The sequence below is a fragment of the Melanostigma gelatinosum genome (assembly GCF_949748355.1).
Source record: "Melanostigma gelatinosum genome assembly, chromosome: 6".
Taxonomy (NCBI): Eukaryota; Metazoa; Chordata; class Actinopteri; order Perciformes; family Zoarcidae; genus Melanostigma; species Melanostigma gelatinosum.
This window is the reverse complement of record NC_136639.1, coordinates 3470131-3486066: the sequence shown is the minus strand read 5'-3', so window position 1 is coordinate 3486066 and position 15936 is coordinate 3470131. Positions and strand designations below refer to the sequence as shown.

Here is a 15936-nt window from a genome sequence, read left to right as displayed (position 1 = left end):
ATAAAGAGCAAAGACAATCGTTAAGAGTTTATCGGGACCTGCATTTTAGATTGTTCTCCAATTTGTCAAATCTCTGTCATGGCGGCCTGACAAATCACTGAAACGTTGTCCAATAAAAATCCTTTTAAGATGTTTGTCAACCTAAACAAACTACACATATTAATAAAATCAATAATTATTTGGATCTGTGGTGGGATTAAAATAAAAGAAATAGAAGAATATGGATAATTTACTCATTTTCACTCCCAACAAAGTGAATGGTGTAGTCGACAAAGACTGATAGACGCGCTCAGGGTTTAGAAAACAAGGCTTTATTTTTGAAAAAGGTCAATAATCCCCCCAAAAACCCCACAACAAACAAACAAACTTGAGTTCAGAGCTAGCTTAGTGAGCAGTTACACACTCTTACAAACTTTCACATTTTTGGTCCACTACAACAGAAACACCATTAAAATATATATGTATAAAAATCCTTCAATTTTCATTGTGACTCAAACGTCATTTTATAAAATATAATGATTAAATAGATAAAGCTCTCTGTAGTCATAGGACTCACTATAGTTATTTATTTCATTGGTTCGATCCCTCTTTTCTCCTCCCTGGCTCGCGGTGCTCCTCTCCTGTTGCTGTGGTTGAGGGGTTCACAGGTCGCTCTCAGGTTTACACTCGCTTCACTTTGCCGCAGCGTTCGGGCTGTGGACACACAAATATTTTAGAAACCAAAGCCAATCATAATGCCGTCACTGCTTCAAACTGGAGCTCAAAAGACATCAAACTCTCAGATCTCGCCATGAACCTTTAAAGGAACAGTTTGAGATGGAGAGCTACATTAGAACTTAATTAACACCATTTAAAACCTTTTATCTGGAGACGCCGTACCTTGTAGTTGCGTTTCTTGCAGAATTTCCCCAGGGCGTCCACGTGCTTCACCAGAGGTTGGACCCACGGTGCGTCAGCAGGCACACAGAGTTTCTTGCCACCTTTGGTCAGCAAACTGCAAGAACACCAAAGCATCCGGGTCAGGGCGAGGTACGAGAACTTGCAACGGTTTGAAGTGTATTTGTTCATCCTGAGACACACACACACACACACACACACACCACCTGAACTTACACCATGGCATCAATAGCGCAGCCATGTCCGCTGATCTGTCGACGGTAATCAACAACCACATGTTTTGGTAGGGGTTCGTTTTTGACGCTCAAGCAGCAGTCCACGGTTATCTCAGCCAACGTCACTGAAAGACAGAGAAGAAGAGTTCAGCGTAACGTGGCTCTCCTCTGCAGACGCAATGAAACGCGGTCTACTTCTTCTCAGATGCGTCATCGATAACAGTTCATTACAATAATGACACTTTTGTGTTAAGAGACATTTATGAATGTTTTCAATGTCCGCATATATTATCACGCTGTCCCAAACATTCATCACATCGCCACAGTGTGACCCTCTGGATCTTGACTTCATAGAAGCTTGAGTGGGAAAAAAAACAAAGGGCTCAAGGGCAATTTATCACCAATCGGGATGTAGTGCCGTCCTCTCAGAGAGACGACTACACACTCCCGCACAAAGCGCTGTGTCATGAAACAAAAGTTGCCTCACTGGCTTTTGTCAGCTGACTGGGATTTCCAGCAGTTAAACTTTAACCTACTACAAAGGAAAGGAGCCGAGGAGAGGAGAGGAGAGGAGAGGAGAGGAGAGGGGAATACCAGCAGCACTCAACACTTCCTCGCTCTGTTCACTTTGCTCTGGTCATATCAGTGCTGCATGGCAGTATAAAGTAGATAATTGACTTCACTTAAGTTATTCACGTCTTTTTCATATCTCTACATTGTACTTAATGTCGTTCTGTTTTAAAGGGTTTTTAATGGAGCGTTTCCTTATCTGGATTAGTGTTTAATGACTTGTTGCACAGACTGTAAAACTCCCTCAGACACAAAAGTGATTTCAGACAGAAATAAGAAGGAGAACTTAAAGAAGTTGAGAGTGAGTTTTTCAGGTGAGGTGAGTTTTATAGACAGACTTTAGAGCGAGTCAAACACCGTCAGAGTGTATTTAAACCTCAAACGTAGCCGCAATGAGGAATTTCCTCTTTTCTTTTTCCTGCTCACTTTGTAAACCACTACTTTCTCTTCGGAGCCGTTCCAGGTGGGATTTGTTCAGTTGAATTACATCCTGTTGTCTTTTTCGCTGACTCATTTCACAAGAGGGAAGATTAAAGGCGTGAGGAAAAGTGAAAAACTCACCTGTGCAGCAGCAGGTGATGAAGAGGAGGCAGAAGAAGAGCTTGGTGTCACCCCACGATGCCATGTCTGGTCGCTGAGCTGGTCGAGGTCTCTCTGGAAGCTGATTGGCTGAGCCTGTTCTTCCTTTCAGCACCTGCTGTGACAAAGGATGTGAGGATACTGCTTCTGTCTGGATTGACTGCTCCTTTATACTCTGAGAAGATGATGTCCACTCACTTTCATTTTCCATTTCCCCTCCTCCTCCTCCTCCTCCTCCTCCTCATCTCGCCCTCTCGGTCACTCCACTCAGAGTCCATCATGAACTGAGAAGCTCAAACAAGTCAAAACCCCCCTCCTCCCTCCCTCTCTTGTATATATTTCACCAGCTCTTTCTTCATTTCCCAGCACCCTTCACACCTTCTCCTTTCAAGGTAACAGGAGCAGTTCGTCACACTTTTAGTCAGGCCGCCTCCCGGTCTCACTTCTCTAATCTCTAATCCTCTGTGATTTAACCCTCACATAACCATCGGTCCACATCTACACCTCAGAGGAAGCAGCGAAATGGAAATATAATCATCTGACATATGAAAGTGTATACTTTAATGTAGAAAAGCTTTTAAAAAATAGATAAAATAACCATTATGTTATTTTTATGTGCCCCATGGGAGCATTTGGGAATATTTTATGATTCTACTCTAAGTATTTAATAAAACAAAACATTGTTTAAAGTGTTTAAAGCTTGCCTTATATGATAAAAAAGTGTTCAGTGCTTGGGGTTCTTTTGTAAATCGTAAGATAACATAAAATAATCCTTTATTAATCCCGCAGCGGGAACATTTACAGGACTCCAGCAGCATAGTGGATAGTGCAAACAAGAGACACAGTAAAAACGTATGGAAAAGCTTTCACAATCCATGTTCAGACTGATAAAAAAGAATCTTCTAGCAGAGCTATTAAAACTTCAACTACAGCTAAAATATAGTATCGTGGACCTAAAATCATTTCAGTGATAGATACTGAAAGTCAGTTTGTCTTATAAACTAGTACTTTGACTCAGTTCTCGGGAATCTGGTTCTCCTTTCACGTGTCAGCTGCAAACATAACTGAACTCAACATAGATGGTGTTCTATTCACGCATACAAGAAGCAAACTGATGACAAAGACTGTGGCGATGCTTTAAACCCCATAGCCCATAGGGATCGCTTAGTTTTAACAAAATCATGAGAACAGATTTTTAATGAACGCAGCCTGATCATATATCTGCAAAATGTTCTCCTACAACATGAGACTAAAGCACGAAAATATAGAGCACAAACAGTCGGCAAGAGAAAGACACTCGGCTAAATATAGAAAACGGATTAAATAAAATTACAATCATTTTACAATAATAGCAGTTCTGCAAATTGTACCGTAATATCAAGTGCCCTACACTGATACGAGTTTACATGTCCAATAAGGGCGTACACTGGATCTACAATTACAAGTAAAAGTAAAGTGAGGCATGTGGTTCTTGGGATATGGCGGCAGCATCAGATGAAAACAATACTTCCAGTGAAAAAATAAGAAAAAAGCTTAATATATTTTATTTTACGCCTTGTCCTTCAAGAACAGTGTGAGTCTCTCCTCATGTTTCCTGTCCATCTCCATACATTTAAATCTAACTGAAGACAACTATAATATCTTGAACATTGTAAAGAAAAAAGAATACAATCGTAGTGAATCCCATACGGCTCCCTGAGGGACGCCTTACGGAAAAGAAAGTCTCTTACAAATAAAGTTTTGCCAAATGTGTTTTGCTGCCTGGATTATGTTTACTCGTAAAGTTTTTGCGAGTACAGGATGTACCATTTCCGTACTGCATAGAAGTCAAGGGGAGGTCTTCGGGGTTTGATCGTGGTTCTACAAAGCGCAGGACTTTGACAACGGACACGAAACCACTTTGGATAAGGTTGTGGTTTCGGTTAAATGTTGATAAAGAAAAAGCATTCTGTCTTCTGCTTCAAGTCACTGTTCTCCAAAAGAAAGTGAGGATTTCTACACCAGCACTCACTTTTTATTTTATTTTTTTTACAATTTACCAGCTAATTAATGAATTCATTTCCTCAAACAGTGTCTCACGACATAAAGATAAGTTGGAATTTCACCTTCATGTTGTCACAGAGAAAAGATAAGTCAATGTTTCGCAACAAACTTTACAGTAACGTGTTGACACAAAGTGTTTTCCCACTGAAGATAACAGGCGATTCTGGTACGATTACGCGGCACATTAGATGTTATTACAGTGATTATTATTTAAATAAATCCAAACCCCAAAGTAGGAAGAAACACTTGCATTATTACACAATTTGACTGTACTTCCTTTGTTGATTTATTCCCATACAAAAAAATGAGACACCAATGTTGAACCACATTGATTCTCGTGAAATTGATACCAGCAACTTTCTCTTCCTCCACTTACAGTTCTGCAGAAGTTGACCACAGTCGGACTGAGCTTTGGTCGCTCAATGACCCATTGTTTAATGTGAATGCCATCAGATTTATTTCTCTGGCTGACCTTATTGCATCATCAGGGCCACAACTGTTCAGTCACACGCTGTGTGTACCAATGGAGCATTTAGTTTCACTAAACGTTTCTCTTTCTTGTAAATCACTTGCTGGATGTTTGCCCTTATCTGTCAGCTGTATTTACTCTTTTGGACTTTCCCTGCTGAAGCATTTACGGGAAAATAAAAAAAGGTGATGGACCTGAGGTGTCGCCTGGGAAATCTGGCAGGAATCCAGACAGCAGTCCTCGTCGAGTGTTTTAAGACCGAGCGTGTCGTTGCATAACATGCTGGAGCGACAGGAAAGGACATGTTTTACCTTCCCCAAAGGTGTCTTTGAAGACTTTGACCCAAGTAGTTTCAGGGGACTTTTTTTCACTCCTGTCATATTTTCCTCTGTGTGACCTTGATTTTAACTGCAACATAAAAGTCCTGCACCTCCATGATAGATAGATAGATAGATAGATAGATAGACAGACAGACAGACAGACAGACAGACAGACAGACAGACAGACAGACAGACAGACAGACAGACAGACAGACAGACAGACAGACAGACAGACAGACAGACAGACAGACAGACAGATAGATAGATAGATAGATAGACAAATAGATAGATAGATACTTTATTAGTCCGACAAGGGGAAATGTTTCCACCACAGCAGCATGTATACATACAGGTATGCAATAAAAGTAGCAGAGTAAAAAATATGAAATATAAAAATCCACAAAATAGAATAATATTAAAGTAACTAACTTAACAATAGTGGAAAGATTTAACCAAACACACAAACAAACAAACAAACAGTGGAATAGAAAAAGACCAATCATGACTAGAAGTAGAACGAACTCAAAAATGTCTTTTGTACAGAATAACAGTTAAAATGCCATGAATCATAAAAAAAGAACAAAACGCAAGTTGAATTTCTTTGATAACTTATTTTATTTTTTATTAGACAGAGGGGTTGTTTCCCACGACAGTGTTTGACGTCTGAGAGCTGGTGTTGCTAGCAGATGCTCAACTACTTCTAATGGTGGTCGAAGCCGTGCACAATATACAAACGAGGCCCCTTTATCTAGCTAACACAAATAGCATTGGTTATGTAGAGTTGGGAATTCAGGACGTCCTGTCTCTTTACAACATTCTACATTTGTGACGACCCATCGTGTTATTAAGTTTCTATTCAACTCACAAAGCTAGCAAGAAAACGCTCACGTTAGCAAGCTAGGCTAACGAGCTCCCAAAAGTGGAAGCCTGTTAGCCTAGCTTGCTAACATTAGCTCTGATTCCAACTAAAAGTTACTTTTTGTTCATGTTGTCTTGAGTCAGCCATTCTAGAAATGAATTAAAACCCTTTTTAAGCATTGTGTATGAAACATTTGTTTTTTTAAATTACAGTTCGACTATAAAGAAATAAAAGTAGTTCTCTCCTCCAGACCATCTACTTAAGCACTGTACGAGTTTGTGGTACTTCTACACTTCAACTAATGAGACATTGTGTCTTGTGCTCAACTATATTTCAGGGTCAAATATTGTACTTTATACTCTCTAGTTATAAGGTTTTACAAACAAAATAAACCATCAGTAGCCTACATAACATAGCTCTGCCTGTATTTCGCTGTGGTTTGCTTAAAAAGGACCTCCGCAGCAGATCTCTTCCAACTATAGTTCTAAATAAATACTACGCATAGTTGGTGTATTTTTGGCTGATCTTTGGCGACCTAACGCTGCCCCACATGCATTGTGGGAAACTCCACAGGACGCTCTTGGACATCAAGACTCTTGTTCTTTGGCCTCGAAGACAATTTGTGGCTGTGAGCCCAGAGACACTGTCCGGTCAGGAGACGGTCAAATAGTTGGAAGGACTTCCTGTTATCGTTCAACAACAGCTTATTCTCATAAATGTTGGGCATTAATATCAACTCATCACTCACAATATGTGGAGATAAGGAAACAACCCTAAAAACAGAATCAAGTTATTACACCAAAATCAGGCTATTTTGGTTATTTTTTTGACAAACAAACACACAAACTTTCAAAACATAAAGTGGGTAAAGCTGCCTTAAACGTGACCTCAAATAAAAGAGATGATAAAGCAGAATTAAAGCTACATTTGCGAAAATAGGTATACGCAGCCCTTAATATCACCTCTTAAATCTACATCAATTCCTCACACTTCCCTTTGACTGCTTACTACTACATGTTTGTCGTTACTCTGGACTTTTAAATTCATTTGTTTTAAGCTTTACAGTCTTTCAATGTCCACTTCAACTTTTAAAGTAAATACATCTGCATCCTGTTGTACTTCCTGCTTCCCTGCGACTCCCAGCAGACGGCTGTTGATGTGTCGGGCAATTCCCTAAATGGCAAAGTATCACAGGAGGGTTTGATCGATCTCAGCACTCTGCAGCTGAAGACAACACACACGCATGGAGTCAAAACACCAGCTAATGCAGTAAACATCTTCAACCACGTATATGTCACATTTAGAAAGAAAACACATGCAAATGAAGAAATCAATCCAAGTTATCCATAAACGTGCAATTAATCAGGTCCTAACAACGTCAGAACATGTTACGTACAATTGTGGGCATTTATTGAACATGTTTTGCTCCCTGGTTTGAACGTCTTTCAGGCTCTTGCCTTCTAAGAGGAGCGGTAATTGTTAAACAATCTATTTACTAGTTTCTGTCAAAACAGCTTCAAAGAAATGGTTGATGAATAAATAACGTATTATGTGTCATGAGTTTTTATCAACCGTCTTTAATACAACAGGCTAAACATTCGTGTGTCGTCCTCTTTGTTCACCTTTTATTTGTTTACGCCTCTGGGTTTCCCCTGATAAACCTGTGTTTTACGTCACAACACTAGGAATTGTGGGTAATTCCCTCAGACAAAGTCTGCAGACACGTGTACTCATGGAAAGTGTTCAATAAAGGCCTCAAAATGCCTGTGAGCGAGCCCTCAAACACTCAATGATGTAACAGTGGGACAAACCCTGACGGACTTTGCCGGAACACATCCATGATTTTTGGGATTGGGTCTCTGTGTTTCTGTCCCTCCTCTCCTGCCACTATGCCCCAGGTGCCCTTTGTTTCCATTGACCAGGTCCCTGCGGCTCCTTTTCACCTGACTGCCCCGCCCATCTACACACCTGCTCCCTCTTTCGGTTCATTTGCCGACCAAGTCCCATGAGGAGGAGCGCTGCAGGTGTATCAGCTGTGGAGGGAAAGTGAAAGTGTGATGGCTGCTCATTGACTGGAAATGGGATGAAAGGTTTTGGCACCGGGACCGACTCCTCGCACGTTCCAGGACACTTACCTCTTCACTCCTCTCTCTTTTGGCTTCTTGACAACTGTTTTGTTTGTCCCAGCATGTCTTTGCAGAAGCTTCCCTGAGGTGGATCTTTATCAGGACGCTCGTCTTTCATGAGAAATACCTTCCACACATCATACAATCCATGCATGCATTACAATGAGATATTAGCACAAAGTATAAATCAGCAAATACTCTGTTTTTATCTTCTACTCTGCATCAGCTACTAAAACCGTTTCCCTTAAAAATGTTGTCTTGCCAGTGAGAACTGGAGTGACTAATATAGAATAAACATAGCCCGATCAATAAACCACTGGACTGATCCGCCTGCTGTCACCTGAATCACCACATGGTGACGAATATTTAATATTCATAACTGTAGAACCTTTTCCTCCATTACAGCTAAGAACACTAACAACAAAGTGCTGCTGAAAAGTGACTGCATCTATTTAAAATATGGTTCATTCATAAAGATTCATGTGTTTTGATCTTTTCATATTTGTTGGAGAAACTCTGCAGAGGATGCAGATGTGTTTCAGTTTAAATGAAAGGAAGCAACTCGAGGTTAAAAAATTATATTAAACTTTATTTTAGAATAACTCTCATCAGGAGTTTGAACACAAACATCTCAACATTTTGTACAAGTAATCACTGAAACAGCAAACTCACTGAGAACATGATCATGAAACATAAACACAGCTCGTCAAACATCATTTGGGTCAATTTACCTCAAACACTTTACAGTCTTGTGATTAAAACACAAACAGGAAGTCACCGTTAGTTCTAGACAAATCTCTCTATTTATATTTATATTTCACGATCAGATGAAACAAAAGGGGAAAAGGCTCAAATGATGACTCGTCATCAATAAGATCTTCTCAAACTGTTCTGATCTTCTTCAGAACAGCGCGTTCATTCTGAGACTCTGATCCTGAACGTCTCTCTCCTCTCAGTCTGGAGTCGGTCCTTCTTGATCTCCAGCCATCTTTTTCCCAGAATCCTCTCCTCTCCACACCTGCAGACAGGAAGTGCAGTGATGAGCCAAAGGTTGAAGCATTTAAAGTGACACTGTTTTGTTGGAATGATGACGAATGAAGGAAAAACTAAATGAAAAGGTGCATGAAGCCTTTGGTGCTTAATATTTACCTGATTTATTGAGGTCTTGATTTTTTCTCATCCAGATATTTGATGTGATTTCTCACCCACTGTTTATCTTTTGGGTGGGAGACGCACAGTGTCCTTCCAATCTTTGTGATGAACCTGTTGAAGCAGATGAGAGACAGAGAAGTGAGATTAGACAGAGCTGGAAACAAGACAAGAAAGATTCCCTTTGCCTGATTGGTACAACACTATATGTGAATATTTGAGCTGTGGTTGCACTTACCCAGTAGCGCTGATTCCACATCCTTTCCCAGCTTCCTGAATGGTGTAGCTCTGAATGATTCTGAGCGGTATGGGCTTCTCAGCGACCGTCAGACAGCAGTCCACCACGATCTCAGCTGCAGGAGGACGGAGAGACAAAGTCATCATCAGGGAGAGCAGGCGAGTCAGAGAAACACAGAATGTAGAACGGGAGGATGAAACCAACAGAGAGGTGGATTTATCTACAGAAGCCTGGACAGATGGATGAGTCTCACCTGATGCAAAGCCAACACAGAGGACTCCCAGCAGCAGGAGGAGTGCAGTCGTAGAGGCCATGTCTCTGGTGTCTTCGTAGCTCTGAGCTCAGGTTTCAGAGTCTCTTCAGGAGTGTGAAGGTGCTGCTGTGAGGAGGAGCGCTGCAGGTGTATTTATACAGCTGTGGAGGGAAAGTGAAAGTGTGATGGCTGCTCATTGACTGGAAATGGGATGAAAGGTTTTGGCACCGGGACCGACTCCTCACACGTTCCAGGACACTTACCTCTTCACTCCTCTCTCTCTTGGTTTCTTGACAACTGTTTTGTTTGTCCCAGCATGTCTTTGCAGAAGCTTCCCTGAGGTGGATCTTTATCAGGACGCTCATCTTTCATGAGAAATACCTTCCACACATCATACAATCCATGCATGCATTACAATGAGATATTAGCACAAAGTATAAATCAGCAAATACTCTGTGTTTTTATCTTCTACTCTGCATCAGCTACTAAAACCGTTTCCCTTAAAAATGTCGTCTTGCCAGTGAGAACGACCTTAAAATCTGCAGTAATATAGAATAAACATGACCCGATCAGTTATTAGTTTGGAATAGAGACACAACACTTGATGGTTGATAATAATGTGAGTATATAAAGTCTCACATGTTAAAGGGCCGGTGTGTAGAAACTGAGGGGATCTATAAAGTGCTGCAGGATGATGTATGTTTGTAGACCAACCAGGAAGTTATCATCTCACTGGTTGCCTGGACAACAAGCCAAAGGTATGTTTCTGTTGGATTTTGGATTATTGAAAAGATGAATGATGACTGGAAGCTGTTGAAATGTCAGTTGCAGGTTTGAAAGGTGCATCTGAGGCTGTGCATCATTTGTGTGATCTGAAAACACTTCCTGTTACTCTGCTGATGTGCTCACGCTCAGTTTTTGGTTTGAGATTAGATAGAACTTTATTGTTGTACTGAGACGACAACATGAAGTATAAATACATGTCAGCCTTCAGCCTTCAGCTGACAGTGAGCCTTTCTTCCTTCAATAAACCACTGGACTGATCCGCCTGCTGTCACCTGAATCACCACATGGTGACGAATATTTAATATTCATAACTGTAGAACCTTTTCCTCCATTACAGCTAAGAACACTAACAACAAAGTGCTGCTGAAAAGTGACTGCATCTATTTAAAATATGGTTCATTCATAAAGATTCATGTGTTTTGATCTTTTCATATTTGTTGGAGAAACTCTGCAGAGGATGCAGATGTGTTTCAGTTTAAATGAAAGGAAGCAACTCGAGGTTAAAAAATTATATTAAACTTTATTTTAGAATAACTCTCATCAGTAGTTTGAACACAAACATCTCAACATTTTGTACAAGTAATCACTGAAACAGCAAACTCACTGAGAACATGATCATGAAACATAAACACAGCTCGTCAAACATCATTTGGGTCAATTTACCTCAAACACTTTACAGTCTTGTGATTAAAACACAAACAGGAAGTCACCGTTAGTTCTATACAAATCTCTCTATTTATATTTATATTTCACGAACAGATGAAACAAAAGGGAAAAGGCTCAAATGATGACTCGTCATCAATAAGATCTTCTCAAACTGTTCTGATCTTCTTCAGAACAGCACGTTCATTCTGAGACTCTGATCCTGAACGTCTCTCTCCTCTCAGTCTAGAGTCGGTCCTTCTTGATCTCCAGCCATCTTTTTCCCAGAATCCTCTCCTCTCCACACCTGCAGACAGGAAGTGCAGTGATGAGCCAAAGGTTGAAGCATTTAAAGTGACACTGTTTTGTTGGAATGATGACGAATGAAGGAAAAACTAAATGAAAAGGTGCATGAAGCCTTTGGTGCTTAATATTTACCTGATTTATTGAGGTCTTGATTTTTTCTCATCCAGATATTTGATGTGATTTCTCACCCACTGTTTATCTTTTGGGTGGGAGACGCACAGTGTCCTTCCAATCTTTGTGATGAACCTGTTGAAGCAGATGAGAGACAGAGAGTGAGATTACACAGAGCTGGAAACAAGACAAGAAAGATTCCCTTTGCCTGATTGGTACAACACTATATGTGAATATTTGAGCTGTGGTTGCACTTACCCAGTAGCGCTGATTCCACATCCTTTCCCAGCTTCCTGAATGGTGTAGCTCTGAATGATTCTGAGCGGTATGGGCTTCTCAGCGACCGTCAGACAGCAGTCCACCACGATCTCAGCTGCAGGAGGACGGAGAGACAAAGTCATCATCAGGGAGAGCAGGCGAGTCAGAGAAACACAGAATGTAGAACGGGAGGATGAAACCAACAGAGAGGTGGATTTATCTACAGAAGCCTGGACAGATGGATGAGTCTCACCTGATGCAAAGCCAACACAGAGGACTCCCAGCAGCAGGAGGAGTGCAGTCGTAGAGGCCATGTCTCTGGTGTCTTCGTAGCTCTGAGCTCAGGTTTCAGAGTCTCTTCAGGAGTGTGAAGGTGCTGCTGTGAGGAGGAGCGCTGCAGGTGTATTTATACAGCTGTGGAGGGAAAGTGAAAGTGTGATGGCTGCTCATTGACTGGAAATGGGATGAAAGGTTTTGGCACCGGGACCGACTCCTCACACGTTCCAGGACACTTACCTCTTCACTCCTCTCTCTTTTGGCTTCTTGACAACTGTTTTTTTCTTCTTCTTTTTTCCAGTCTTTCCAGACGCTTCCCTGAGGTGGATCTTCATCAGGACGTTTGTCTTTCAAGAGAAATACCTTCCACGCTTCATACAATCCATGCATGCATTACAATGAGACATTAGCACAAAGTTTAAATCAGTTTTCTTTATGTTCCTCTGTGTATCAGCTACTAAAATATAGACATACTCTCTTCTCGGATGGAGCTAAGATGTCAAGGCCTTAACAGGCGCTGGTGTTTCTGCTTCTGTGAGAAAGGCGTAGGTTGAGGTAACATCAGGTCAGACAGGCTACCTTTGTTCGGTGTCGAGTTCTGCACACAATACTCAGAGCCGGAAGTGCAAAAGAGATGACAGCTGACATGTCGGACACTGAGAACAATCAATAATACTGTATATTACGTGCAATACTTCTTTTGTTACAATTCAATATCATTGCCAATATTATTGTCAACATCATGCACAATGTTACTTTTTTATTCTCTATTTGTCCCTAAATTGATTGGATGTGGCACAGCCCTATACCGAGAACATGTTCCACCAGCCGCCACTGCTTTAAGCACATCTAGAGTGAGAGATAGATCTGAATGTAAAGTGTCAGGAAGTGGAAGTACTGTAAACCAAGATATCTGATCTCTATCTTGCCTTTTCAGCTGTAGTGTGGTTTGGGGATTTTTCACGGAATGCAGAAGGACTGAACCACTTCTGTTTATCTTCTCGCCTGTGTGAGTGTCTATGCATGCGCGTGCATGCATGCAAGTACCGGAATACGATCTGTGAGTGTGGGAGTCGTTGAGCAACAGGCATGGGTTCTGCCAAGAGTGATGCAACCTCCAATCACGCCGTGAGGGAAGGGGCATTTGAGGATATTTCACAGGAAGCTTCTTCTACAAATTTGGGTTTATTTCCTTCCAGTTATGGTCTGTCTCCACTGTCTCCACATCAGGCTGTTCTGATGCAGCGTTTGTAGCTAAACCTACAATAAAAATGAATGCACTGTGATTCGTAGATATCCCACGACAGGAAATAGAATGTAGTCGTGAACCAGGAAGTCTAAAGGTCACAAAAAAACCCACACAGGACGGGTGGGATGAGGAGAGGTGGACGGGTCAAACAAACACTGTGTTTCCTCCAGGAGGCCGCAGTTTGTGCCGTGTGTGAAACGAGAAGCCAATGTTGATTTATTTGTGACGTGACTTCCGTACTTAAGCAACGCCACTTCCGTAGATATTTTAACGCAAACCACGATCTTTTCCTAAACCTAACTAAGTAGTTTCATCGCCTAAACCTTAGTTGTTTCCTGTGAAGATGGAAGTTTATTTTGAAAAGGCCGTATGCATGTAACAAGCCAAAACAGACTCATGTTGCTGGACTTTTGTAGGAAAAACGCATGAAAAATGAGGAGTAACTTTTCGTAAGATATCAATAAAACGGGGATGAATTTATATCATTGTATAAAGAGAGTGACATGAGAAGATCAATCTCATGTCTGTCAGTTAAATCAGCTACAATCACTATTTTAAAGTGATTAGTGACTCGTCTAAAACATTTAAAAAAGGAATAACTTCAATAGAATCATTCTATACACTGTAGCTTCTTTACATTCGAATAGAATGTAAAGAAGCTACATTCTAATACAATATAAAGAAGTTACATTCTAATATAATGTAAAGAAGTTACAGTGTTGCCTTTTCTTTTCTTCCCACAAGAACGTCATTTTGTCAGGTTGATAAAAAAAATGTCACTTTACTTCCTGACATTATTGTTACTTTACGGTAACGCTAAAGACGCTCTCTGGTGCACTGTAACACATGCTGCGAGTGATATGTTGTCTTCACCATCTACCAGTGTGGGTTACTGGTAGTGGTCAATGGATCTATTCTGTTCAGGGGGGGATGAGTGAAGAGAGGATTTAGAGATCTTAAACTACAAAACTGAATATCGTATCGACTTCATGATCAATTAGAGCACTATGGGCAACATCAACATACAGAATAATGATAATTACGATAAACTTTATTCACATAGCACCTTTAAAAACAGAGTTTACAACGTGCTTTGACAGCCATATTACCCAGCAATCATCATTGCATATCTGTTTATGACAAAAGTAGAAAGAATAAGAAAAAAGAAAATAAGAAATAGTTCATTTGATGGATTTTCTATGGAGATTTATAGTTTTGCATAGTTTTATTTATAATAAGCATAACATTTAGTTTTATATTGCCTCTAAATATTTGCATTTTCTATATATTTGTGCCCCTGATTGATGTTGTTTATTTGAGCCAGAGTAAACAGCTGAAGATATGCAGCAGAGAGAGGCGGAGGCTGCTCCTGTATTAACTGTGAAAGAGGTTCAGTCCGATGGAGATCCTCCTCGTGTCAGCGGCTCGCCTGCAGGCAATGCATCCTGGTACACGTAGGCACTAGCAGGAGAACTCAGCTTTCTGATTCAATACAGCGCGCACTGAGTTTATTGCTTCATTTTAATACATTTACCATCAACACAAAGTTTCCCTTTAAGCGCTCATTAAAGATCCTTCCCTCGTTGCCCCACTTATATTTGTGTCATCTTATTAACCACTCGTCTCTTGGAAACTTTGATCCAGACATATCGCTGCAGGGCTCGAGGCCTCTCATGCATCCAGCAGTCAGCTGCCACCTGAACAGTCAGTTATGTCATCGTCCAACATGAGGCGGAGGGATTGTGGATTAACTGTAGATGGAGGGTAACCATGTGAATCAAAGCGAAACTGAGTGAAGCACATTCCCTTTAATTCGATGTGCAACAAGTTTCTTTTTTCTACTCATTGCCTGTTTTGGTTTCTGGCTCAGTTCCTCATAAAACAGTTTGGAGAAAGCATGCTGTGCTCCTGTTTCAGTCGTGGTGAATTTTGCAGAAGAGTCTGGTAGATGGCTGGCTGAGAGACACGGTTTTGAGTTCCAAGAAGACAGTTTTGTTCACTTTCAAAGGATTAAGAAACGACTAAAATTACAAATGATATGCAGACAGCGACACTATCCAAATTCTCATGAATTTGTGTTAGGTTGTGGCTTGTCGTTATTACCACATCTCTCTGGATATGAACTCACACCACCATCTTACTTTTCTTGTGACACTAGCAGCGACTCTGTGGAGAAATGAGTAAATCACTGACCTGTGATGACTGAGATCAAATCTGTGGGTGAAATGAAAGACAATATTTAAAGATTGGCAAATATCTGCATAAGTCACCATTCAATGTTCAGTTTCCATACGCTGCACTTCAGAGATCACCCCTCGATGGAACAACATCGATAAAGTTTCACTTCTTGGTGTTGGTGCTGTTTGTCTGTCCAGCCACGGTTGTTTCATAGTAGTTTATTATTCTAATCGTTTTCATCCACTGCTGTTGCTGCTGTCAAATATGTCGTATTTCACCAAAGCATTTCTTCCAAAAAACTGTCATCAGTGGGCTTTTTAGCGATGCTAAAGGCCAAGACTTTTATTAAAGACAATTATTTGATGGAATATAATATACAATAATATACTATGATTTTTAAGTCATTCGTTGT

General features: G+C 40.7%; 3 protein-coding genes across 3 annotated transcripts; all 3 read right to left on the bottom strand.

Moving 5' to 3' along the window:
* Nucleotides 1–314: 314 nt before the first annotated feature.
* ccl19a.1 (chemokine (C-C motif) ligand 19a, tandem duplicate 1) lies at nt 315–2400 on the bottom strand. The gene is made up of 4 exons (XM_079271078.1): nt 2244–2400; nt 1114–1237; nt 880–994; nt 315–693 (listed from the first exon to the last, which is right to left on the bottom strand). The coding sequence occupies exons 1-4, from the start codon at nt 2305–2307 to the stop codon at nt 661–663; spliced, it is 336 nt and encodes a 111-aa protein (XP_079127204.1). The 5' UTR covers nt 2308–2400; the 3' UTR covers nt 315–660.
* A 6294-nt stretch (nt 2401–8694) lies between these two features.
* On the bottom strand, nt 8695–9838 carry LOC306778866 (eotaxin-like). Its single transcript, XM_079270585.1, has 4 exons — nt 9719–9838; nt 9466–9580; nt 9228–9341; nt 8695–9096 (listed from the first exon to the last, which is right to left on the bottom strand). Exons 1-3 carry the CDS (start codon nt 9777–9779, stop codon nt 9233–9235), a joined length of 285 nt encoding a protein of 94 aa, XP_079126711.1. The 5' UTR covers nt 9780–9838; the 3' UTR covers nt 8695–9096; nt 9228–9232.
* Nucleotides 9839–11069: 1231 nt separating this feature from the next.
* LOC306778939 (eotaxin-like) lies at nt 11070–12194 on the bottom strand. Its single transcript, XM_079270683.1, has 4 exons — nt 12075–12194; nt 11822–11936; nt 11585–11698; nt 11070–11453 (listed from the first exon to the last, which is right to left on the bottom strand). The coding sequence occupies exons 1-3, from the start codon at nt 12133–12135 to the stop codon at nt 11590–11592; spliced, it is 285 nt and encodes a 94-aa protein (XP_079126809.1). The 5' UTR covers nt 12136–12194; the 3' UTR covers nt 11070–11453; nt 11585–11589.
* Between the last annotated feature and the right edge of the window lie 3742 nt (nt 12195–15936).

Bases quoted from the DNA above. Each gene is read 5' to 3' on its own strand.
- ccl19a.1 (XM_079271078.1), bottom strand. From the start codon at position 2,307: ATGGCATCGTGGGGTGACACCAAGCTCTTCTTCTGCCTCCTCTTCATC. The intron at 1,238-2,243 runs GTGAGTTTTTCA...TCTGTCTTTCAG, and splicing joins CATCACCTGCTGCTGCACAG to TGACGTTGGCTGAGATAACC. The intron at 694-879 runs GTACGGCGTCTC...GTGTGTCCACAG, and splicing joins GCAAGAAACGCAACTACAAG to CCCGAACGCTGCGGCAAAGT.
- LOC306778866 (XM_079270585.1), bottom strand. From the start codon at position 9,779: ATGGCCTCTACGACTGCACTCCTCCTGCTGCTGGGAGTCCTCTGTGTT. The intron at 9,581-9,718 runs GTGAGACTCATC...GTCCTCCTGCAG, and splicing joins CTGTGTTGGCTTTGCATCAG to CTGAGATCGTGGTGGACTGC. The intron at 9,342-9,465 runs GTAAGTGCAACC...CTGCTTCAACAG, and splicing joins TGTGGAATCAGCGCTACTGG to GTTCATCACAAAGATTGGAA.
- LOC306778939 (XM_079270683.1), bottom strand. From the start codon at position 12,135: ATGGCCTCTACGACTGCACTCCTCCTGCTGCTGGGAGTCCTCTGTGTT. The intron at 11,937-12,074 runs GTGAGACTCATC...GTCCTCCTGCAG, and splicing joins CTGTGTTGGCTTTGCATCAG to CTGAGATCGTGGTGGACTGC. The intron at 11,699-11,821 runs GTAAGTGCAACC...CTGCTTCAACAG, and splicing joins TGTGGAATCAGCGCTACTGG to GTTCATCACAAAGATTGGAA.